The 23,967-nt window shown below is 49.7% G+C and overlaps 2 protein-coding genes across 5 annotated transcripts in view; one reads left to right on the forward strand and one right to left on the reverse strand.

The window, feature by feature from the left end:
• Nucleotides 1-19,533, reverse strand: CCDC191 (coiled-coil domain containing 191). The gene is made up of 17 exons (XM_069946084.1): nt 19,250-19,533; nt 18,640-18,678; nt 15,211-15,346; nt 14,397-14,537; nt 14,135-14,301; nt 12,247-12,470; nt 11,356-11,512; nt 9,600-9,790; nt 8,730-8,967; nt 7,167-7,600; nt 6,835-6,947; nt 3,709-3,791; nt 2,381-2,482; nt 2,150-2,293; nt 1,678-1,830; nt 1,105-1,259; nt 1-308 (listed from the first exon to the last, which is right to left on the reverse strand). The coding sequence occupies exons 1-17, from the start codon at nt 19,310-19,312 to the stop codon at nt 155-157; spliced, it is 2,694 nt and encodes an 897-aa protein (XP_069802185.1). The 5' UTR covers nt 19,313-19,533; the 3' UTR covers nt 1-154.
• QTRT2 (queuine tRNA-ribosyltransferase accessory subunit 2) overlaps nt 19,456-23,967 on the forward strand; it is a 10,512-nt gene continuing 6,000 nt past the window's right edge. Inside the window, exons 1-4 of one of the 4 annotated variants that reach the window (XM_069946086.1) lie at nt 19,456-19,641; nt 20,014-20,234; nt 20,557-20,612; nt 23,332-23,408. In XM_069946086.1, coding sequence (XP_069802187.1) covers nt 20,029-20,234; nt 20,557-20,612; nt 23,332-23,408 — 339 coding nt within the window. In that variant the 5' untranslated portion in view covers nt 19,456-19,641; nt 20,014-20,028. Of the gene's footprint in view, nt 19,642-19,721; nt 19,744-20,013; nt 20,235-20,556; nt 20,613-21,184; nt 21,263-22,532; nt 22,561-23,331; nt 23,409-23,967 lie in introns of those variants that run through there. The other 3 variants (XM_069946087.1, XM_069946085.1, XM_069946088.1) reach the window with 3 other exon arrangements.

Raw genomic sequence — 23,967 nt, forward strand, 5'->3', positions numbered from 1 at the left:
TTTTCTACAAAAAAAAATTGTATTTCCTGATGAAATTCCAGAATAAATGAGAGAATATCACAGTTGATGCTTTGCCTTGATCAGGTTTAGTGTGGAGCTCCTGCTGGAGATGATGGAGGTTGTGATCCTTCTGACTCCCAGCTCCATCCTCCTCTCACATCTCTCTATTATCCAGGCTGATCTTGAAGTCTGGGAGGATTTCAGCCACTTTCTTCCTCAGTATTTCCCTTCGCTCCTCCTGTAGTTTTAGCTCCTTCATCTCCTTCGGGAACCGTCTCCACAATCTGAACGCACTCAGGAGGATTCGCCTGGAAGACAATGTGGAGTTAGTAATGGAGACTGTATTCCTGGCGCACACCGGCTGGATATACTGATCATTTACACAATACAGTACTAAATGGCATGTGGGGGAGATGAGGTTACTGATGCTTGGGGCAAGGTGCTGTGTGAGCAGAAAGAAAAACAGCCCAGCCAGGAAAGGGTTACTCTGCAGCACTGTGGATATACAGCAGTAAGCACACTGGTATATAAGCAAGTGACATCCTTCACCGCCCATAAGGATCAGGGCAGCTATGAAAAAAGCCTTGATTTACCTTGTAGAAACAGTGTTGCTCAACTTGCAGGTACATAGCCCAGGATTTCTCAGCCCCCCAAACCCCCCCCCCCCCCCCACACTCCCTTGCACATGCTGACCCCTAATTCTTGTGTCCTGATCTGTTACTAGAGACAGAATTTCCCTGACAACATGCAGTGGACAGCAGATTGCAGGTTAGTGGCAAAGACTTTAAAGCTTCAGAACAAAACCTTTAGATTTGTGGTTAATAATAAGCGATAAGCGGTCATAAGCAATCACATGGCAATAAGCGGTTTGAACCATGTGACCATTTAAAGGGAAACTATCAGCAAGTTCATGCAAAAGAATGTGCTGATACCTCATGTTTCAGGGTCGTTTTTTTTTTGTTTTTTTTTATTGGTCCAGCTAATAAAAGTGTTCGGAATTGGTGAGACTGACAAAGAAAAGATGTCCAGCCCCGGAAAGATGAAGTACGCGGCTGCGGGGAGATATCAGCGCGTTCATTTCCCTTTAAGCCCACCTCCACCCACCTCTGGTTGTGCTCTGCCGCCGTCCTCTGCTTTTCCCACATGGCTATCTTCTCCTCCTGCGTCACATCCAGCCAGGCCAGGAACGTCCTTCTCTGCAGATTTGCTTTGTGGCGCCGCACTGCCCTCTCCTCCTGGATAGACAGGTAGTCTTTATACTGAAACACAGATTAGTGAGATGTTATTAGGATCCCCATGACGCACGTGGGTGGCTGCAAAACAAAATTCTATAAACCTGGCGTCAGTGCAGGATTTTCTGAATCATCAGTCATTGTTTACCAGATTGGGACTTGTGCAGAAAACTTAAAGGGTTAATACATAGTGCAGCAGCTCTTTCCCTTTATGAAGAGCTGATGGGGGCTTCCGTTAGGGAATCAAAGCATTACCCAGCATCCACTGCAGTGGAATGCATTGGCTGCTCTTTGTAATGGCTCTCAGCAGCTTCCACCAGAAGAGGGGTCCCAGTCAGATCCCCCCACCTCTTCTTACCTACCTTATGGCCTAGAGAAGATGTGCAGGAGTGGCTGGAGGGTCACCATTATGTTACCAATGTCTGGGGGACAAGACACAACTCACCCTGAGCCAGTGCTGGAAGGTTCTCCTTAGGAGTAACATGGTGCCCAGCTGATCTGCCCTCTGGATCTTCTCAGACACCATCTCCCTCACTGCTTGTGACCAACACAGGAGGCCGCGTCTCAAGACCACCTGACAGTGATGGGACTGTGCCCGCTAGAGGAGGAGGATGGAAGATTATTATACTACAGACTCGAAAGAAAAAGAAGTATCTATATACAATTTCCTCAACTGATCCTGAGTTACGTCCTGTATTAGGGTATGTGCACACTGAGGAAAGCACGTGGAGGACTTGCCCAAAGAACAGGTGGGTGCAGGTTTTCCTTAGTGTGCATATACCCTTATAGTCCAAAGCTGCACTCACTATTCTGCTGGTGGGGTCACTGTGTACATTACATTACTGATCCTGAGTTACATCCTGTATTATACCCCGGAGCTGCGCTCACTATTCTATATTGTATCAGTCTGCTGTTACCTGTACATTTTCCCTGCTCTGCGCCATCAGCTTCTTCCAGGGCTCCAGGCCCCAGGTCCTCAGCAGTCTCTTCTCATTGTGCAGTCTCACTTTCTCCAGCAGCTCTTGCTCTCTTTGCAGACTTCTTTGCTTCTCTTCCTCTTTCTGTAAAATGATTGGATCAGTGATCAGCAATATGAAATCTTGTCTGTGGGATCCATAACCAGGAGAGTGCCCCCTGGAGGAATATACCTGTCTCTGCAGCCTCTTCTCCTCCCTCCTCCTCTCTAGCTGCGCCTCCTTCTCTGCTGCCTCCATCTGCAGCCTCTGTTCCTCTGCCGCTCGCAGCTGAGCCTGTAGGGGAGGTGGATGGAGACATAAAGCCTAATGGCAGCTTATATGGTTATATAGATTTATAGTGCAAAAAAAACCAAACTGCCTTCCGGAACCAATTAAGTTCGAGAACCGAGGTACCACTGTATATAGTATATGCAGCCTGTAGGCTCAACCCACAAGATAACAGCCAGGCAACAAGAACGGAGTAAATGAAAAAATGAAGAAAAATTGTAGACAAAAAAGTGGTTGACAAAAATTGTAATTAAAGAAGTTAAAGTGATAAATGTATGTGCTGATGTCCCACTCACCCTACGCACCGTTCCTGTTGCTTTGTCAAAAACTTTGTAAAAACCCAGTGCTTTCCAGATTGCGCTCTACTTTTACTTTGTTTTACTAATTTTCTTATTATTTGGTGCCATCTAGTGGTGGATGCATGTATTGTCTTACATATACATCTATTTAACATGTGCAATTAATTAACCCCTGCCTGACTGCAGCAGGGCTCTAGCTAGTAAACCCTGCTGTGGTCAGGCAGGGGTTAACATTTTTCGGCGTATAAGACGAACTCCTGAAAATCTTCTTAAGGGTCTGTCCACGTGTACAGACTCGCAGCGTAAATCTCGCTGCAAGTCTGTCAGGTCCTGGCATGTATGTAATTCTGCTGGGCCCTTAACCCCTTCAGCTCCCGCCCCGCTGTGTCTGTATATATGTTACTTGTCCTCGCTGCACGGGGTCCCGCTGTCCTGCTCCCCCCCCCCGGCCAATCAGTGGCTGTGGCTAGGCAACACACTGATTGGCCGGGCGGGAGAGCAGGACGCCGAGACCCCGCGCAGAAGACAGGTAATGTATATACAGACACAGCAGGGAGGGAGGGCGGGAGCCGAAGGGGTTAAGGGGCCGGCAGAATTACATACACGCAGCGGTCGTTCAGTATGTAGTGACAGTGAACTGCCCGGACCTGACAGACTCGCAGCGAGATTTACGCTGCGAGTCTGTACACGTGGACAGACCCTAAAAGTCAGAGGTCGTGTTATACGCCGGAAAATACGGTATATGAATTGTATTTCTATGCCCCCTCACCGCTTCTGTTGTGTTTGGTATTGCTTCTTGATTATTCCATTTTTTATTTTTTTCCTTGTGTTAATAAATAAAATATTGGTTATTATAAGATTGTTGTCCTGCATATTAGCGTGATACATTTTGGATCTTTTTGGTTATATATATAGTGACTGCATCTTCCTTACCAGCTTCTCCTCCTCCCGCTTCCTCTTTATCTCCTCCAGGACGCGCCTCTTCTCTGCCCGCTGTGCTGCCCTCTCCTCCATGGCTGCAAGGAGAAAGTAACAAAGTCAATGAAAGAGAGAACTCTGCCACACTGCCCGTCCTCCCTCCCCGAGCAACCGCCACACTGCCCGTCCTCCCTCCCCGAGCAACCGCCACACTGCCCGTCCTCCCTCCCCGAGCAACCGCCACACTGCACGTCCTCCCTCCCCGAGCAACCGCCACACTGCACGTCCACCCTCCCCGAGCAACCGCCACACTGCCCGTCCTCCCTCCCCGAGCAACCGCCACACTGCCCGTCCTCCCTCCCCGAGCAACCGCCACACTGCCCGTCCTCCCTCCCCGAGCAACCGCCACACTGCACGTCCTCCCTCCCCGAGCAACCGCCACACTGCACGTCCACCCTCCCCGAGCAACTGCCACACTGCACGTCCACCCTCCCCGAGCAACCGCCACACTGCACGTCCACCCTCCCAGAGAAACCGCCACACTGCACGTCCTCCCTCCCCGAGCAACCGCCACACTGCACGTCCACCCTCCCCGAGCAACCGCCACACTGCACGTCCTCCCTCCCCAAGCAACCGCCACACTGCCCTCCATCCTCCCCGAGCAACCGCCACACTGCCCCTCCTCCCTCCCCGAGCAACCGCCACACTGCACATCCACCCTCCCCGAGCAACAGCCACACTGCACATCCACCCTCCCCGAGCAACCGCCACACTGCACGTCCTCCCTCCCCGAGCAACCGCCACACTGCACGTCCACCCTCCCCGAGCAACCGCCACACTGCACGTCCACCCTCCCCGAGCAACCGCCACACTGCACGTCCTCCCTCCCCGAGCAACCAACACGCTGCACATCCTCACTCCCCAAGCAACCGCCACACTGCACATCCTCACTCCCCGAGCAACCGCCACACTGCCCGTCCTCACTCCCCGAGCAACCGCCACGCTGCCCGTCCTCCCTCTCCGAGCAACCGCCACACTGCACGTCCTCCCTCCCTGAGAAACTGCCCCTCCTCCCTCCCCGAGCAACCGCCACACTGCACATCCACCCTCCCCGAGCAACCGCCACACTGCACGTCCACCCTCCCCGAGCAACCGCCACACTGCACGTCCACCCTCCCCGAGCAACCGCCACACTGCACGTCCTCCCTCCCCGAGAAACCGCCACACTGCACGTCCTCCCTCCCCGAGAAACCGCCACACTGCCCGTCCTCCCTCCCCGAGCAACCGCCACACTGCATTTCCTCCCTCCCTGAGAAACTGCCCCTCCTCCCTCCCCGAGCAACCGCCACACTGCACATCCACCCTCCCCGAGCAACCGCCACACTGCACGTCCTCCCTCCCCGAGCAACCGCCACACTGCACGTCCTCCCTCCCCGAGCAACCGCCACACTGCACGTCCTCCCTCCCCGAGCAACCGCCACACTGCACGTCCTCCCTCCCTGAGCAACCAACACGCTGCCGATCCTCCCTCCCCGGGCAACCGCTACACTGCACGTCCTCCCTTCCCGAGCAACCGCCGCACTGCACGTCCTCCCTCCCCGAATAGCCGCCGCACTGCACGTCCTCCCTCCCCGAGCAACCGCCACACTGCCCTCCACCCTCCCCGAGCAACCGCCGCACTGCACGTCCTCCCTCCCTGAGCAACCAACACGCTGCCGATCCTCCCTCCCCGGGCAACCGCTACACTGCACGTCCTCCCTTCCCGAGCAACCGCCGCACTGCACGTCCTCCCTCCCCGAATAGCCGCCGCACTGCACGTCCTCCCTCCTCGAACAGCCGCCGCACTGCACGTCCTGCCACCCGAGCACCCGCCGCACTGCACGTCCTCCCTCCCCGAGCAACCGCCACACTGCACGTCCACCCTCCCCGAGCAACCGCCACACTGCACGTCCACCCTCCCCGAGCAACCGCCACACTGCACGTCCTCCCTCCCCGAGCAACCAACACGCTGCACATCCTCACTCCCCAAGCAACCGCCACACTGCACATCCTCACTCCCCGAGCAACCGCCACACTGCCCGTCCTCACTCCCCGAGCAACCGCCACGCTGCCCGTCCTCCCTCTCCGAGCAACCGCCACACTGCACGTCCTCCCTCCCTGAGAAACTGCCCCTCCTCCCTCCCCGAGCAACCGCCACACTGCACATCCACCCTCCCCGAGCAATCGCCACACTGCACGTCCACCCTCCCCGAGCAACCGCCACACTGCACGTCCACCCTCCCCGAGCAACCGCCACACTGCACGTCCTCCCTCCCCGAGAAACCGCCACACTGCACGTCCTCCCTCCCCGAGAAACCGCCACACTGCCCGTCCTCCCTCCCCGAGCAACCGCCACACTGCATTTCCTCCCTCCCTGAGAAACTGCCCCTCCTCCCTCCCCGAGCAACCGCCACACTGCACATCCACCTTCCCCGAGCAACCGCCACACTGTACGTCCTCCCTCCCCGAGCAACCGCCACACTGCACGTCCTCCCTCCCCGAGCAACCGCCGCACTGCACGTCCTCCCTCCCCGAGCAACCGCCACACTGCACGTCCTCCCTCCCTGAGCAACCAACACGCTGCCGATCCTCCCTCCCCGGGCAACCGCTACACTGCACGTCCTCCCTTCCCGAGCAACCGCCGCACTGCACGTCCTCCCTCCCCGAATAGCCGCCGCACTGCACGTCCTCCCTCCCCGAGCAACCGCCACACTGCCCTCCACCCTCCCCGAGCAACCGCCGCACTGCACGTCCTCCCTCCCTGAGCAACCAACACGCTGCCGATCCTCCCTCCCCGGGCAACCGCTACACTGCACGTCCTCCCTCCCCGAGCAACCGCCGCACTGCACGTCCTCCCTCCCCGAATAGCCGCCGCACTGCACGTCCTCCCTCCTCGAACAGCCGCCGCACTGCACGTCCTGCCACCCGAGCACCCGCCGCACTGCACGTCCTCCCTCCCCGAGCACCCGCCGCACTGCACGTCCTCCCTCCTCGAACAGCCGTCACTCTGCATGTCCTCCCTCCCAATAAACGGCACCTTGTCCGTCTTCCCTCCCCAAATAACCACCACACTGCATATCCTCCCTCCTGAGCAGCTGTTACCTATGACTGCCGGGTGGGGGGTGGAGGATCCACCAGTTCTCCGGGATGTGGACGCTTCACTGTGGGCGGGGCTTGCGTCAGGGTGATCTGATTGTGTAGCGGTAAGGGGTAATCTATGGGAGACACAATCCACATACAACTCAAAGAAGAGGAAATTTGTTAGAGCAATATGGTTGGCAGGTTGTCACCCAGCTCTCCTAGAGCCCTGAAAGGTGCATTGTCTAGGGATGCGGTAATATAGTAGCATTTTATGGCAGATCTGGTGGGATCGGGGGATCAGATGTGACTAATAAACCAGTGAGAGAGCATGTGGGTGATGGGGATCCTTGTACCTGGGAGGCGTCTCCTGTGGGGGGGGGCCCTTGGCTACGGGGTCACTGCTCGCCCTGTAGGTGACCCTGGTGGGGGTCCGGCTGTACAGCTCGGCGGTCACAGCGGTGGCGGTTTTGGCCTCCTGTCTGGCGATCATCAGTCTCTGGTTCTCCATTAGGCCCAGGATCATCTCCTTCTGCTCCTGCAGCTGCCTCCTCTGCTCCTCGATCAGCTTCTGCTGGAAGACATGACGGTTCTCAAAGTTCTCCCCATAGGGTGGGACCTTCTTGTGGTGGCCATGGGGGGTGCTGTGAGGCTGCAGGCGATGCCGCTCCAGCTCTTCGGGGGTGAGGGCTGCATGCTGGGGTGTCACCTGCCAGGCATGCCGGGGGTCGGCTATCTTCTTATGGGGGGTGACCGGGGTGCCCGGCTCGGCTCCTCCACTCTCTAACACCTACAAATCAGGAGACAACGTTATACTGGAGAGAGATCGCAGCTCTGGGGGCAAACTGCAGTGACATCTCACAATCAGAAGAAATTACATCTTCTGGGACTTTAGATCTAAAGTTTGTTACCCGCTCTGCCTCCTCCCCATATGTGCACCCAGCAGTTATACCAGCTATGATGACGATGATGAAGACTAAGGGAATCCAGGAAAATATCATCTGCATCACCGCAGTGCCACCCTGAGGATAGCGGAGGTATTGCATCTGCAGCTGAATACAATCTATTACTCTCTGGTATCAGCCATGTCAGCCTGGGGGGGGGGGGGGGGTGACTGTAGGACAGGTATATACAATCTATTACTCTCTGGTATCAGCCATGTCAGCCTGGGGGGGGGGGTGACTGTAGGACAGGTATATACAATCTATTACTCTCTGGTATCAGCCATGTCAGCCTGGGGGGGGGGGGGGTGACTGTAGGACAGGTATATACAATCTATTACTCTCTGGTATCAGCCATGTCAGCCTGGGGGGGGGGGGGGTGACTGTAGGACAGGTATATACAATCTATTACTCTCTGGTATCAGCCATGTCAGGCTGGGGGGGGGTGACTGTAGGACAGGTATATACAATCTATTACTCTCTGGTATCAGCCATGTCCGGCTGGTTAGAGGATAACAATAGGATGAGTGACAGGATTACAAAGGAGGCCATTGTCTGTCATTATATGGCATCCATTGAACGTATAAAGAGCAGCTCTCCTCATATAGAAGGGGTCCTGGGCAGGGAGACCTCCATGACATCCTTATATTATAGTGACAGGAGGAGTTACCTTATATTACAGTGACAGGAGGAGTTACCTTATATTATAGTGACAGGAGGAGTTACCTTATATTATAGTGACAGGAGGAGTTACCTTATATTACAGTGACAGGAGGAGTTACCTTATATTATAGTGACATGAGGAGTTACCTTATATTATAGTGACAGGAGGAGTTACCTTATATTATAGTGACAGGAGGAGTTACCTTATATTATAGTGACAGGAGGAGTTACCTTATATTATAGTGACATGAGGAGTTACCTTATATTATAGTGACATGAGGAGTTACCTTATATTATAGTGACAGGAGGAGTTACCTTAGGCTCTGTGGTCTCTTGCCTGCTGACAGTCGCCTCCCTCTGATCATCTCTGCTCTGTCTGTGTCCCCCGACAGATGAGGCCGCATCCAGGAGAGCCGCCATCTTCCTCTTCGTCTCCTCTTTCCGGGCCTCCAGCTCTCGCTTCTCCTTCTCCCCTCGACACCAGAGCTGCCACTCTATCAGGCAGCGGCGCAGGAGGCGTTTGTTGTAGCACTCTGCCGCTGCCTGCTGCTTCCTTCAGAGAGTATATGGTATATAGTCAGTGACTGATGGACCTCACATATACAGAGATGTGGGTGGGGGTACAGCACACAGAGTATAGATGCCCCCTGTATATTGCCAAGAGCTATGGGAGGTCTTTTGTTCCCTCAGAGCACAGCTCGAGATCCTCAGGTGTTACATGTGACCCTGCTCGTGCCTGTGCTGATCCCTCAGTTTCTGCTCCTTGTACCTGTGCTGACCCCTCAGTTTCTGATAGTACCTGTACTGATCCCTGATTTTTTTGCTTGTACCTGTGCTGATCTCTCAGTTTCTGCCCCTGCTCAGACCTGTGCTGATCTCTCAGTTTCTTCTCCTACCTGTGCTGATCCCTCCGTTTCCCTTGTACCTGTGCTGACCCCTCAGTTTCTGATAGTACCTGTGCTGATCCCTTATTTCCTGTCCCTGCTCGTACCTGTGCTGACCCCTCACAGTTCCTGCTCCTGCTTGCACCTGTGCTGATCTCTCAATTTCTTCTCGTACCTGTGCTGACCCCTCAGTTTCTGATAGTACCTGTACTGATCCCAGAGGTTTTGCTCGTACCTGTGCTGATCCCTTAGTTCCTGCCCCTGCTCGCACCTGTGCTGATCTCTCAGTTTCTGCTCGTACCTGTGCTGATCTCTCAGTTCCTTCTCCATTTGCTGGGTCTCTCGCTCCATCTTCCCCGACCACACATGGTCCCTCCAGGACCGGAAGGTTCTCAGCTGCAGCTTCCAGTCGGCCAGGGCCCGCGCCTTCCCTATCTTCACCCTGCGCTCCAGCACCAGCTTGTACCAGATGGAGAAGTGTTTCTGAAGAGTCTGACGACACGGATACAGGGATCTCATTAGTCTGGGGGTCATTACCAGGGCTGTGGAGTCGGAGTCTGAGTCGTGGAGTCGGAGCTAGTTTTGGCTGGAGTCGGAGTTGGAGTCGGTAAAAAAAATGTACCGACTCCAGCTTTAAAAAAATCTTTAAAAAATGTAGAATTGAATTTTAATATGAACTTTACAAGTTTTGCTCATGAATATATATTATGAGCAACATTAGATAAGGGTGGTCGGGGAATATATCATAAATATGACACTGGCCCTATTACATAAGGGTGGTCGGGGAATATATCAGTAATAGGACACTGGCCCTATTACATAAGGGTGGTCGGGGAATATATCAGTAATAGGACACTGGCCCTATTACATAAGGGTGGTCGGGGAATATATGAGTAATAGGACACTGGCCCTATTACATAAGGGGGGTCGGGGAATATATCAGTAATAGGACACTGGCCCTATTACATAAGGGGGGTCATGGAAAAGTTGTCGGTCACTATTTGGCAGTTTGTTTCTGAGCTGGAAGAGTCCATTGTGTGGTGGGGGGAGATCTGTGCTGTTCTCTTCCTGGATGCTGGATGACTGTATATGAGCAGCAGTGTAATATGAAGATATCCTGTGTAATATAGAGGAGGAGGAGGAGGAGAAGAAGACATAAGTAGTGTAGCTGTAACCTCTGTCCCCAGTGTGGTGTTTTCTCTCTGGGAGAAGATTGTGTTTTTCTTCCGTGTTCTATGGCTGCAGGTGTGTGTGTGTGTGTGTGTGTGCGTGCGTGCGTGCTATGGCTGCAGCAGGCTGTGTGTATGTGTGCTACGGCTGCAGCAAGCTGTGTGTATGTGTGCTACGGCTGCAGCAAGCTGTGTGTATGTGTGCTATGGCCGCAACAAGCTGTGTGTGCGCTATTGCTGCAGCAGGCTGTGTGTGTGTGTGTGTTCTATGGCTGCAGCAGGCTGTGTGTGTGTGCTATTGCGTGCCCCCACAGTGACCTTCTATATCACTGTGTGACCCCTCTCTATATCACTATGGCTGACCTCTATATTACAGGGATCTGGCATTGTTAGCAGTGTTTCTTTGTGTATGGTGAATATTTAGTTAGAATCATAGAAGACTGTCAGCAGGAAAAGACCACCTGCTCCATCTAGTCTAGTTGTGAGTAGTTCAGGACATGGAGGCTGGAGACTGGCTGCATCCACTGCACACACAGGAGAAGCTGCTTTATATCTTTCCACATTCCCTCAGAAGTCGCCCCAGGATCATGTAGGACATTAGGGAGAAGCTGCTGAGCCAGTGTGATAAATAACTCCCCTGGTATATGACTGGCCATTTATGAAGGAGCAGGAGTCGGAGTTGGTCCTGATAAAATTCAGGAGTCGGAGTTGCAGCTTACCGACTCCACAGCCCTGGTCATTACACCTACATTGTCTATATTCTCCCATTATGAAGGTGGGTGGCTGCATGGTCTTAGAGTCCACCTCTCACTGTTGTACACTGGCTGATAGCAGGGAGCAGTAGACTCCAGCACTGGCCCCTGTATAATGTACCAGGTGGTCTCTCACCCTGTGGTTCTCGGCATAGATCTGGTGCAGCAGCTCCTGGATCTTGGCCTGTTTCTCGCGTCTTTTCACCTCCCGCTCCTCCTCCTGAGTTGTCCTCTGCGTTCGCGGCGTTTCCTCCTTTTCTTTTTTCTTCTCCAGCTCCTGTCTCTTCCACTCTCTAGACACAACAGAAGCATCCAGGAATCAAGAGACCCCAACATTTTACGGGGCATCTCCCTAGAACCTGACCCTTTCCTTTTGTAGCCAAGAATTCCAATCTGCTAGGGAAGTCCATGGCCGCCATTACAAAGTGTTTACCCAGCTCTCCCCCGCTCCTGCCTGGCCATTCTGCTCTTTGTAAGGCTAAGTTGTCTTCATTACAGAGGAGCAAAGTGAAGACCGGTTTTTCTGTGTCCATTATAACCTATGGAGGGGGGCTAAAGGGGATGAGTGAGCAGCAAGAGGAGACAAGCAGCTGTACAGTGTGGAGACTGTCTGGGCAGATAAAACACTAGATTCACAGGTCAGAAAGGTCAGTGCTTATCTGGGATCTTGGTGAGATAAGATTGCAGGATGTTGTGCTGTGCTCAGTGCTATACACCAGCTGTTTGTCTCCTCTCCCTGCTCCCTCACCCCCTCCCCACTCCATAGACCTTAATCGTCACAGACAGGTGAGGGGGAGGCTGGAAAACCACTTTGAGTACAGGAGGAAACTCTTTTGCCTAATAAAACATATTAGAGTTTCTTATAATCGCTTGTACTATTGATTTCTACAAAAAAAAAAAATGTAAATGAGTTTCACTTTAAACCAGCATGGCCACCACCACAGCGATCACCCAGCTTTCCCTGATCCCTGAAGGGTTAATGTAGATATACAGATAAGGACACAGTGTATTGTGCGCAGTCTCTTACGCTCTCCTTGCCTCCTCCATGGCTCTCTTCCGCTCGCTCATCTCTTTGCGCAGTTTCACCATCTCCCGCCGGATCTCCTCCTCTTCCTTCTTGGCCTTCAGGGTTTTCTGTCTGTTTTCCTCCTGCACCAGGGTCTGAGCCTCCGCCATGGCCGACCTCTTCAGAGCGAGCTCCCGCCTCCGCCGATCCGCCTCCTGCTGCCGTCGTGCTCGGTTCTCTTTTACCTACACAAGTCATTTGACATCTCGTTAGACTCTAAGAGAGTACAGGACCCTGGGAGGAAAACCGACATTGTAGTAAATAACAGATGGGATCTGGTCCTAGGAGCTGACAATCTACGGGGGGGCGACGACTGTGCTGATCCACACTGGACTAAGCCTCCACCAATCAGGATTTCCTGAGCAGTGCTGCAGTGTAAAGCATGGGGGTCAGCATCGAAAATAACGATAGGAGCTGGATCCCTGGAGTCATCTGCGGCCTGAGGTTACGTCAAACTTACTAAAAGGGAATCTGTCAGCTCCTGGGCCCTACCTGAAGTGCTGACAGTGTGCTGTACCTGGCAGCCCCCTAGTGAGCATGGTGCTTTTTTGGTAATTTTCCGTGCAGCGGATTATGTACAATCTTATGTCTCCTACTGTACTGAAGAGTCACAGAGCAGTTGTTCGTGCCACACTTGTCATGCATCCTCCTCCCTCTTCATGAATAATCAATGCTGCCCGGCCCCCTGCTCGCTCAGCTGTCAGATTGCAGATCAGTCCTCTGTAGGCAGTTTATGTCTGAAAGAAACACTCACACACACACTAATGTGTTGGAGCTGTGGTCTAGGGGATAACTCACCTGTCTAGAAACCTGGTAGAAGTTTATTCTCATGTTTGAATCCCCTGATGGAAAAGAAATAAATGTCTTTTTTTTTCTCTCATTATTGTATCATTTTTAAGGCCATGTTCACACACAGTATTTTTACTCAGTATTTTAGTCAGTATTTTGCAATTAAAACCAGAAGTGGATTGAAAACACAGAAATGCTATGTGTACACACTCTTGAAATTGAATGGATGGCTGCCATTTATTAGCAAATAATTACTGTTATTTTAAAACAACGTCCAATATTTGCCAATAAATGACAGCCATCGGCTAAATGTCAACAGTGTGTGAACATAGCCTGTGTTCTCAATCCACTCCTGATTTTGGTTGCAAAACACTGACCAAAATACTGTGTGTGAACATAGCCTTAAAAATGATACAATAATGAGAAGAAAAAAAAGACATCCATTTAATTTCCATCAGGGGATTCGAACCAGAGAGTGAACAGCTGAGAAGAGATGCAACTATATGTGAGTGTTTCTTTCAGAGGACTGATCTGCAATCTGACAGCTGAGCGAGCAGGAGGCCGGGCAGCATTGATTATTCATGAAGAGGGAGGAGGATGCATCCAGAGTGCGGCACAAACAACAGCTCTGTGACTCTTCAGTACAGTAGGAGACATAAGAGTGTATATAATCCGCTGCACGGAAAGTTACCAAAAAGGCACCATGCTCACTGGGGACTGACAGCTACAGCACACTGTCAGCACCTTAGGCAGGGCTCAGGAGCTGACAGATTCCATTTAAAGGGGTTTCCAGGATTAGAAAAACATGGCTGCCTTCTTCCAGAAACAGCACAACTCCTGCCTTCAGTTTGTGTGTGGTATTGCAGCTCAGCGTCATTGAAGTGAATGGAGCCAAGGCATAATACCAAACACAACCTGAAGGGTTGGCGCTGTTTTTGAAAAAAATCCTAGATAACCACTTGAAGTGACTGTGTGGTCCCCCGCAGTATGGGGCGTTGTTTGAAAATAATTTTGACTTGTTTTGGCTTATTGATGACTACACTGTGATTCTTCACCCCACCTGCTGGTGTCGCACTTCAATGGTCACTCTTGGGTCTCTCTGTTTCTTAGGACTCTCCTCGCTCCTGAGACTTTCCAGTATCCCAGAATCCACCACTTCTTTATGTAGCAGGTTCTGGAGGAAGTCCTGGGTGTCCTCCGTCTCCTTCTCCAGATAATCATAAAGATCTGCAGGAGGCAGGAAGATAAACCGGTGCGCACAAGAGTCAGGAGGAGAGGTCGGACCCCCGATATACGGTCCCCTAATATACAGCACTACCTACCATCAAACCTGTTGTACTTGATGAACTCTGGAGGGGCTGGTTTGGCTGGCTCCACAGCGTCCTCCGCAGGATCATTGTCGTCATCGCTCCCCAGCTCCACCTTCAGCTTATTGCTCAGCCACTCGCTCAGCAGATCCTGGGCTGAAGAGATAAACATTAAAGGGGTAGTTCACCCAAATATCAACTAGTCCCAACAAGTGCCAGAGATGTGTAATTTACTTCTATTAAACAAATCTCCCGTCTTCCCGTACGTATTAGCTGCTGTATGTCCTGCAGGAAGTGATGTATTCTCTGACACAGTGCTCTCTGCTGCCACCTTTAAAGGGGTTGTCCAGCGAAAATCTTTTTCTTTCAAATCAACTGGTGTCAGAAGTAAATTACAAATCTATATAACTTTCTATTAAAAATCTCAAGTCTTCCTATACTTATTAGCTGCTGTATGCCCTGCAGAAAATGTGGTTTTATTTTCAGTCTGACACAGTGCTCTCTGCTGACATCTCTGGCCGAGACAGGAACTGTCCAGAGCAGGAGAGGTTTTCTATAGGGATTCAAAGAAAATTGAGACAGAGTTCCTGTCTCGGCCAGAGATGTCAGCAGAGAGCAGTGTGTCGGACTAAAAAAAATATAACACTTCCTGCAGGACATACAGCAGCTAATAAATATGGGAAGACACAAGATTTTTTAATAGAAGTAAATTACAAATCTATATAACTTTCTGATATCAGTTGATTTGAAAGAATTAAAAAGGAGTAAATTACAAATCTCTGGCACTTTCTTGTGACACATCGCTGACCCCTCCACCCAGGGACGTTACCCTCAGTATAAGCATCGTCATGGTCATGCAGCTGATCCATGGACCGCAGCTGGAGCGCTGGCCGCTCGGGTCTCTGCGAGAGATTCTTCCGAGAGAAAACTTCAGATACTGCGAATTCCGAGGCCTGCTCCACCCTCTGCGAATGAGAAGGAAGAAATAATGACGATGAGTGATGGAGGAAGATCAAAGGAGAATACGGCAGTCATCACAATAATGCGGCTTTATTAGAGGAGTGTGAATGATGTGCTGCAGTGCTGCCATGTGTCCACCAGATGGCGCTCACCTCCAGTATAAATAACCACAGCCTCTTCTCTCACCTGGAATATAAGGACCCAGCGCTCAGATTATGGGAAATTGCGCCACTATGTGACCTGGACTATATATTACCTACAGGAGCCATCAATGCTTGTCCAGTATATACAGGGAAAGAGACCAGGCGGTATTATATATAGCACATTATATAGATGTACCAGTATTATACATCAGCATGTTATATAGATGCAGTATAGAGGTATTATACATGAGCAGGTTTATATGGATGTAGTATGGCGGAACTATACATTAGCAGCTTTATATGGGTGTAGTATAGCGGTATTATACATCAGTACATTATCTGGATGTGGTATGGCGGTATTATACATCAGTACATTATATAGATGCAGTATAGCGGTATTATACATCAGTACATTATCTGGATGTGGTATGGCGGGATTATACATCAGTACATTATATAGATGCAGTATAGCGGTATTATACATCAGTACATTATCTGGATGTGGTATGGCGGGATTATACATTAGCAGCGTTATATGGGTGTAGTATAGCGATATTATACATCAGCACATTATATGGATGTAGTATAGTAATATACATCAGCATGTTATATAGATGCAATATAGTGGTATTATACAAAAGCACATTATATGGATGTGGTATGGCGGGATTATACATCAGCACACTCTATGGATGTAGTATGGTGGTATTATATAGTACATCAGCCCATTATATGGATGTTGTATAGCGGTATTATACATCAGCACATTATATACAGTAGATGCAGTATAGGGGTATTATACATCAGCATATTATATACAGTCATGGCCAAAAGTTTTGAGAATGATACAAATATTAATTTTTAGTCTACTGCTTCAGTTTTTAAAATGGCAATTTGCATATACTCCAGAATACTATAAAGAGTGATCAGCTTAACAGCAATTACTTGCACAGTCAATATCTGCCTAGAAAATCAACTTTATCCCCAAAACACATTTCAGCATCATTGCAGCCCTGCCTTAAAAGGAGCAGCTAACATCGTTTCAGTGATTGCTCCATTAACACAGGTGTGGGTGTTGATGAGGACAGGGCTGGAGATCAATCTGTCATGATTAAGTAAGAATGACACCACTGGACACTTTAAAAGGAGGCTGGTGCTTGGCATCATTGTTTCTCTTCTGTTAACCATGGTTATCCATAAAGAAAGACATGCAGTCATCATTGCACTGCACAAAAATGGCCTAACAGGGAAGAGTATAGCAGCTAGAAAGATTGCACCTCAGTCAACAATCTATCGCATCATCAAGAACTTCAAGGAGAGAGGTTCCATTGTTGCCAAAAAGGCTCCAGGGCGCCCGAGAAAGACCAGCAAGCGCTAGGAACGTCTCTTAAAAGTTTTTCAGCTGCGGGATCAGGCTACCAGCAGTGCAGAGCTTGCTCAGGAATGGCAGCAGGCAGGTGTGAGGGCATCTGCACTGTGCACTGTGAGACTGCGGAGACTCTTGGAGCAAGGCCTGGTCTCAAGGAGGGCAGCAAAGAAGCCACTTCTCTCCAGAAAAACATCAGGAACAGACTGATATTCTACAAAGGGTCCAGGGAGTGGACGGCTGAGGACTGGGGGAAAGGTCCAGGGAGTGGACTGCTGAGGACTGGGGGAAAGGTCCAGGGAGTGGACTGCTGAGGACTGGGGGAAAGGTCCAGGGAGTGGACTGCTGAGGACTGGGGGAAAGGTCCAGGGAGTGGACTGCTGAGGACTGGGGGAAAGGTCCAGGGAGTGGACTGCTGAGGACTGGGGGAAAGGTCCAGGGAGTGGACTGCTGAGGACTGGGGGAAAGGTCCAGGGAGTGGACTGCTGAGGACTGGGGGAAAGGTCCAGGGAGTGGACTGCTGAGGACTGGGGGGAAGGTACAGGGAGTAGACTGCTGAGGACTGGGGGGAAGGTACAGGGAGTAGACTGCTGAGGACTGGGGGGAAGGTACAGGGAGTAGACTGCTGAGGACTGGGGGGAAGGTACAGGGAGAGGACTGCTGAGGACTGGGGGAAAGTCATTGTCTCTGATGAATCCCCTTTGCAATTATTTGGGACATCTGGAAAACAGCTTATTGGGAGAAGACGAGGTGAACGCTACCACCAGTCTTGTCTCGTGCCAACTGTAAAGCATCCTGAAACCATTCATGTGTGAAGTTGCTTCTCAGCCAAGGGAATCGTCTCTCACAGTCTTGCCTAAAAACACAGCCATGAATAAAGAATAGTACCAGAATGTCCTCCAAGAGCAACTTCTCCCAACCGTCCAGGAGCAGTTTGGCCATCAACAATGCCTTTTCCAGCATGATGGAGCACCTTGCCATAAAGCAAAGGTGATAACTAAATGGCTCAGGGAACAGAACATAGAGATTTTGGGTCCATGGCCTGGAAACTCCCCAGATCTTAATCCCATTGAGAACTTGTGGTCAATCATCAAGAGACGGGTGGACAAACAAAAATCAACAAATTCTGACAAAATGCAAGCATTGATTGTGCAAGAATGGACGGCTATCAGTCAGGATTTGGTCCAGAAGTTGGGTGAGAGCAGCCAGGAGAATTACAGAGGTCCTGAAGAAGAAGCCGCAACACTGTAAATATTGACTTGCTGCAGTAACTCATCTACCTGTCAGTATAAGCTTCTGTTACTCATACTATGATTGCAATTATATTTCTGTATGTGATAAAAACATCTGAGAAACACACATAAAACCAGAGGGCAGCCGATCATGGGAAAATATAAGATTTGTGTCATTCGCAAAACTTTTGGCCATGACTGTAGATGCAGTATAGCGGTATTATACATCAGCACATTACATACAGTAGATGCAGTATAGCGGTATTAAACATCAGCACATTATATAGATGCAGTATAGCGGTATTATACATCAGCACATTATATAGATGCAGTATAGCGGTATTATACATCAGCACATTATATACAGTAGATGCAGTATAGCAGTATTATACATCAGCACATTATATAGATGCGGTATTATACATCAGCACATTATATAGATGCAGTATAGAGGTATTATACATCAGCACATTATATATATTATATACTATACAGTGAAGAGATATCATAGCAGTGTATCTGAGCCAATGATGTATCCTAATCTCCAGCATCCTTACCTTAATCCAGTGCTCCACATTGTCATTGTCAAAGGCCGGCTGTAGGGACACAAGAGAAACACCAGAAGTTATCAGGTGTGATACTGCCCGCAGATAGTGTATCTAATCCTATTAGGTGTGATACTGCCCGCAGATAGTGTATCTAATCCTATCAGGTGTGATACCTCCTGCAGATAGTGTATCTAATCCTATTAGGTGTGATACTGCCCGCAGATAGTGTATCTAATCCTATCAGGTGTGATACCTCCTGCAGATAGTGTATCTAATCCTATCAGGTGTGATACCTCCTGCAGATAGTGTATCTAATCCTATCAGGTGTGATACTGCCCGCAGATAGTGTATCTAATCCTATCAGGTGTGATACCTCCTGCAGATAGTGTATCTAATCCTATCAGGTGTGATACCTCCTGCAGATAGTGTATCTAATCCTATCAGGTGTGATACCTCCTGCAGATAGTGTATCTAATCCTATCAGGTGTGATACTGCCCGCAGATAGTGTATCTAATCCTATCAGGTGTGATCCACCGTCTGAGGGAACAGTATAATCACCACGTCCACCCCCGGCCATGGCAGCAGGGGGCAGTAATGAGCACTAGTCAGTGACCGCACCTTGGCCTGGCTCGCCTGCCTCTTCCAGCGGTACAGCTCGGGCTTGTGCTTCCCGGCGCTCATGGCGTCTCCGGCTCCCGCAGTATCCCGCTGTCCTGCACCGGGCTCACCTCCCGGCCGAGGTACGGAGACCCCGAGCAATGCCGGGAACTGTAGTTCTTCAGATCATGTTTTTCCTTCCCTTAGATAGAGGGGAAGGCACCACTGGACTACAAATCCCGAAATGCTTTAGTATCAACGGAAGCGTCTTCCGGTTTCCATAGTTACATTACGCTAAGGACGCAAAAAATATCACATGACTAATCAGAGAAGCGCTGATTGATGACGTAGAGAGCGCTGATTGGTTACTGTGCGTGATGTAGAAAGTAAGCGGCTGGCTTCTTCCTGCACATGTAAGTAGTGCGATTTTATAGTGAATTTTCTTGTAGTGTGTACAGAGTTTATTATCATCCATGTGCAGCTGTCCATAGACCTCAGGGCTGGACATTGCCATGGTAACACTGGAGAAGCAGAGGGCAGCAGAGCTGGGGGTCTATGGGCTCATGTTCCCTCTATGGGGAGCTCTGTGTATCTGCTTTGTTCTCATTATAGAGATTTACTGCTTTAAGATGAAGTTCTTATAACCTGATGCATAGTGAGGCCCCTGTGTGACCCCACATAGAGCGCCCCTGGCAGTGGGAGGGATCCTGTCACTCTCAGCTGACTCGCTCTTGGTTCGTGCTGGTTCTTCCCTCAGACTCAGGTTGTGTTTTGTCTCCTGACAGGAGAAGCGGTGGCAGATGGCGATGAAGCTGACGATCAGTAAGGTCACAGGTCGCGCCCGCCTCGGGGTGATCACCAGTCTGGGGCAGAGCGGGGAGAAGACGCTGGAGGTCCCGGGCTGTCTGCTCTACACACGGACAGCATCACCCCCTCATCTCACCCATGATACCCTGCAGAGCATCGCTGGTGTCCCCCCGGTGACTCACGTCACTCTGTCTACACTGTAAGAGAAAAAGGCTAAAATACTGGAGGCACAAGGGGTCCACAGCAGCACAGAGTGTGTCAGGGAAGGAGTGTGCTGATCCTAAGAGAGAGGTCACAGTTATCCTGTGACATAGTGGAAGGAGCAGCACAGAGTATGTCAGGAGAGGAGAGTGGAAGCAGCAGGGTCCTCAGCAGCACAGAGTATGTCAGGAGAGGAGAGTGGAAGCAGCAGGGTCCTCAGCAGCACAGAGTATTTCAGGAGGGAGGTGCAGAGAAGGAAGCAGTGAGGTTATATAGCGGTGATGTAATCAGGAGATCCTCACGCTGTTACATCTCTACAGGGCAGAACATCAGGAGGTGCTGGAGGAATATAAGGACGGGATCAGGAAGTTTGCTGGTGAGTACATAGGGGGTGCCCTATCTATCTTCTATCTATCTATTTATTATCTATCTCCTATCTATTATCTATCTATCTATCTATCTAGAAGCAAGACAGAGTAAGCAGCACTGCTCTGTATACGGTGGGTGCCAGCGGTCCTGAGTCTAGACCGAGACCGGAGATAAATAGTTGCAGATAGTCCACGGCACACCCAAATGACGGTGATAAACTTCAGAATTTATTCACAGCAATTCATGACACAGCACTCCAATGACGCGACGTTTCAGCTGCCTTTCTCAAGCGTGAAATGTGAAACACATACAGGGATTAAATACATCCCAGTGACAAAGTGATTGGTTACAAACAAATTACTAATTGGATACATCCATGTTGTGAAGCAGTGATATTAGTGTTGTAGGAGAAGCACAGCCCAGGCGTGGGCGTGTGCAATCAATACATGTGATCACATCATGTGAACGTCTCAGCCCCACCTACTGTGTTTAAAAGTCCACAAATCACAGTGTACGTGCTCAAATAAAAAAAGTCTCTATATAAGAAAAAGTCCACTTGAGCAAGGATGGCGCTTGCATAAAGTCCTTATAAGATAATGGGATATATAAATCAAAGTAAACAAGTTAATTTTCATGCTATCGCTGGATCCGGCTTCACCACTCGGCTCGAGACACTAGTTAGTTGGCGCAGGCGTAGAAAGAAAGAAGGTTGTACCCGCGTCTTGTGTTGTCATGGCGACTAGGTTCTCTGCGCACCCTGAGGATCACTGCTTGGTAGGTAACCTTAGGATGTCACTCACCCCTTCAGGTTCTGTATCACCCCGTGTCTTTTGGACTGGGACGTCCACCCGATCAAGAAGTCATCCTAACCAGGAGGTCATCACTCGTCCATCAGACCAGGCCAGTGTTCACGGACCTCTCCAGGTCCATCGGTAATAACGCATCACTACCGCTGCATGTGAAGATCTCCCAAATAGGAACCCATCGCTCCACAGTTACGATCGAGTCCAGCTGAAAAGGTATGCCAACTCCTCGAGTGTGTGGTGAACTAACTAGTGTCTCGAGCCGAGTGGTGAAGCCGGATCCAGCGATAGCATGAAAATTAACTTGTTTACTTTGATTTATATATCCCATTATCTTATAAGGACTTTATGCAAGCGCCATCCTTGCTCAAGTGGACTTTTTCTTATATAGAGACTTTTTTATTTGAGCACGTACACTGTGATTTGTGGACTTTGTACACACAGTAGGTGGGGCTGAGACGTTCACATGATGTGATCACATGTATTGATTGCACACGCCCACGCCTGGGCTGTGCTTCTCCTACAACACTAATATCACTGCTTCACAACATGGATGTATCCAATTAGTAATTTGTTTGTAACCAATCACTTTGTCACTGGGATGTATTTAATCCCTGTATGTGTTTCACATTTCACGCTTGAGAAAGGCAGCTGAAACGTCGCGTCATTGGAGTGCTGTGTCATGAATTGCTGTGAATAAATTCTGAAGTTTATCACCGTCATTTGGGTGTGACGTGGACTATCTATCTATCTATCTATCTATCTATCTATCTATCTATCTATCTATCTATCTCTTCTGTATTTATCACATATCTATCTGGTCTTTGTGCACAATAATAGGCTAATTCTTTGAACACCACCAGAGCTGTCCATGTGAACCCTCGATCCCTGGAATGTTTAGGAAAGTAATTGTGAGGGATTTGTCTTTCTCTCGGTGTATTATTATGTCATTATAGGAAGGACATTTCTTGTCTCATTTGTTTATTAGTGAGAAGAATAAATAAATAACTTAATATTTATAAATATTTCTAAAATAAAATCTCCAATATGGCCGTCCTCTTCACTGCCAACCCTCAGCCCTCCATTCATTCATGTCTGTCAGTTTCTTCCTCTTTTTGCAGTGGCCACAGCCTCCAGACACTGTTCAGACAGGTGACTCCTCTCTTTTACTGTGGGGTCCTGTTTAACAGGGGCCACGTGTCATCAGTAGAGTTTAGGTCGGGTGAGGAGGGGGGATAAGTCATTACCCTTCCATCTTGGAGGCCATTACCGGCTCGCCATGTGGTGTAGCATTGTGATACATCGATGCAGTGTTGTCCTGTGTAACAATCAGGGATTTCTGGGAAGCTGCAGACTTGTAGAAAGTCTTCTAAGAACTGTCAGAAGGATTGGGAGTAGATGGTGAGTCCAACATAAAAAGGACCAACTAGCTCATCTTTAAAGGGGCCTTTTTTCTTCCAGAAACAACACCTCTCTCGTCCTCAGGTTGGGTGTGGTATTGCAGCTCAGTTCCATTGAATTGAATGGAGGTGAATTGTAATACTACTCACATCCCAATGATAGGGGTGGTGCTGTTTTTGCAAGAAAGGAGCTGTGCTTTTTTAATCCTGGATCATCCCTATAATAATAGCATCCAATAGCTGTAAAGCAGTGTGGAGCTCTGTGCCTGATCCAGCGCCACACAGTTAGTTTTATCTATCTATCTATCTATCTATCTATCTATCTATCTATCTCTCTATCTATGCCTCTCTCTCAGTGATGACATTTGGCTTTTCCTCCCCCTCACTATGTATATACGTCTGTATTGTGCAGCAGGTGACATCCTGTGTGGTCTCGTGGTGACGTTTCTTCCATTGCTGAGACCACTTGTGATGACGCAGGAAGTGACCCTGATAAATAACTTGTCGTGTTTGTCTCTTGCAGGATTATCAGACACTTTGCTCTATTGCTCAATAAATGACCCCGTTACCCTGAACCCCCCCGGATACAACACCACTAAGGTAATATATGAGCCCTATGTACGTCAAGAGGCTAAAAACCCATCCAGACCTTCTCACAGCTGAGGGTCTGTTACAGCTGTATCCAGTGTAAAAGAAGAATATGCAAAAGAAGGGTCCGTGGAGTCTCAGTTACGAGTCTCTAAACACAGGAATAGCCAGATATCCCTCTAGGGGAGGGAAGCCTATTGCCAAGGGGGTGCCTCCCAGTGGGGAGATAACCACACCACCCTGATACGTAGCCCCTTAAGTCCCACTCGGTTGCGAGTATTGGAACATAAATAGGGAAATACCAGGGTGGGCCCTTTTACGTCAAAGTCTAACTCTGTGGCAAGTATTGCGACATGACAAGGGTTTACCAAGGCAGGCATCCATCCACAGATGATCGTTTCGGGGTAGTTGCCCCTCGTCAGTGTGGAGTAGGATTCTGGCTAACAGGGGCAATGAAAAATAGACCAACAAAACACAACAATCACTGAACTCAGGGAGACCAGCGACAAAGAATGGACAAAAAAATCAAATGGAGTACTCACTGAAGAGTCTCCACTGATGCATTGCCCCC

Source organism: Dendropsophus ebraccatus, chromosome 11 (assembly GCF_027789765.1).
Source record: "Dendropsophus ebraccatus isolate aDenEbr1 chromosome 11, aDenEbr1.pat, whole genome shotgun sequence".
NCBI lineage: Eukaryota > Metazoa > Chordata > Amphibia > Anura > Hylidae > Dendropsophus > Dendropsophus ebraccatus.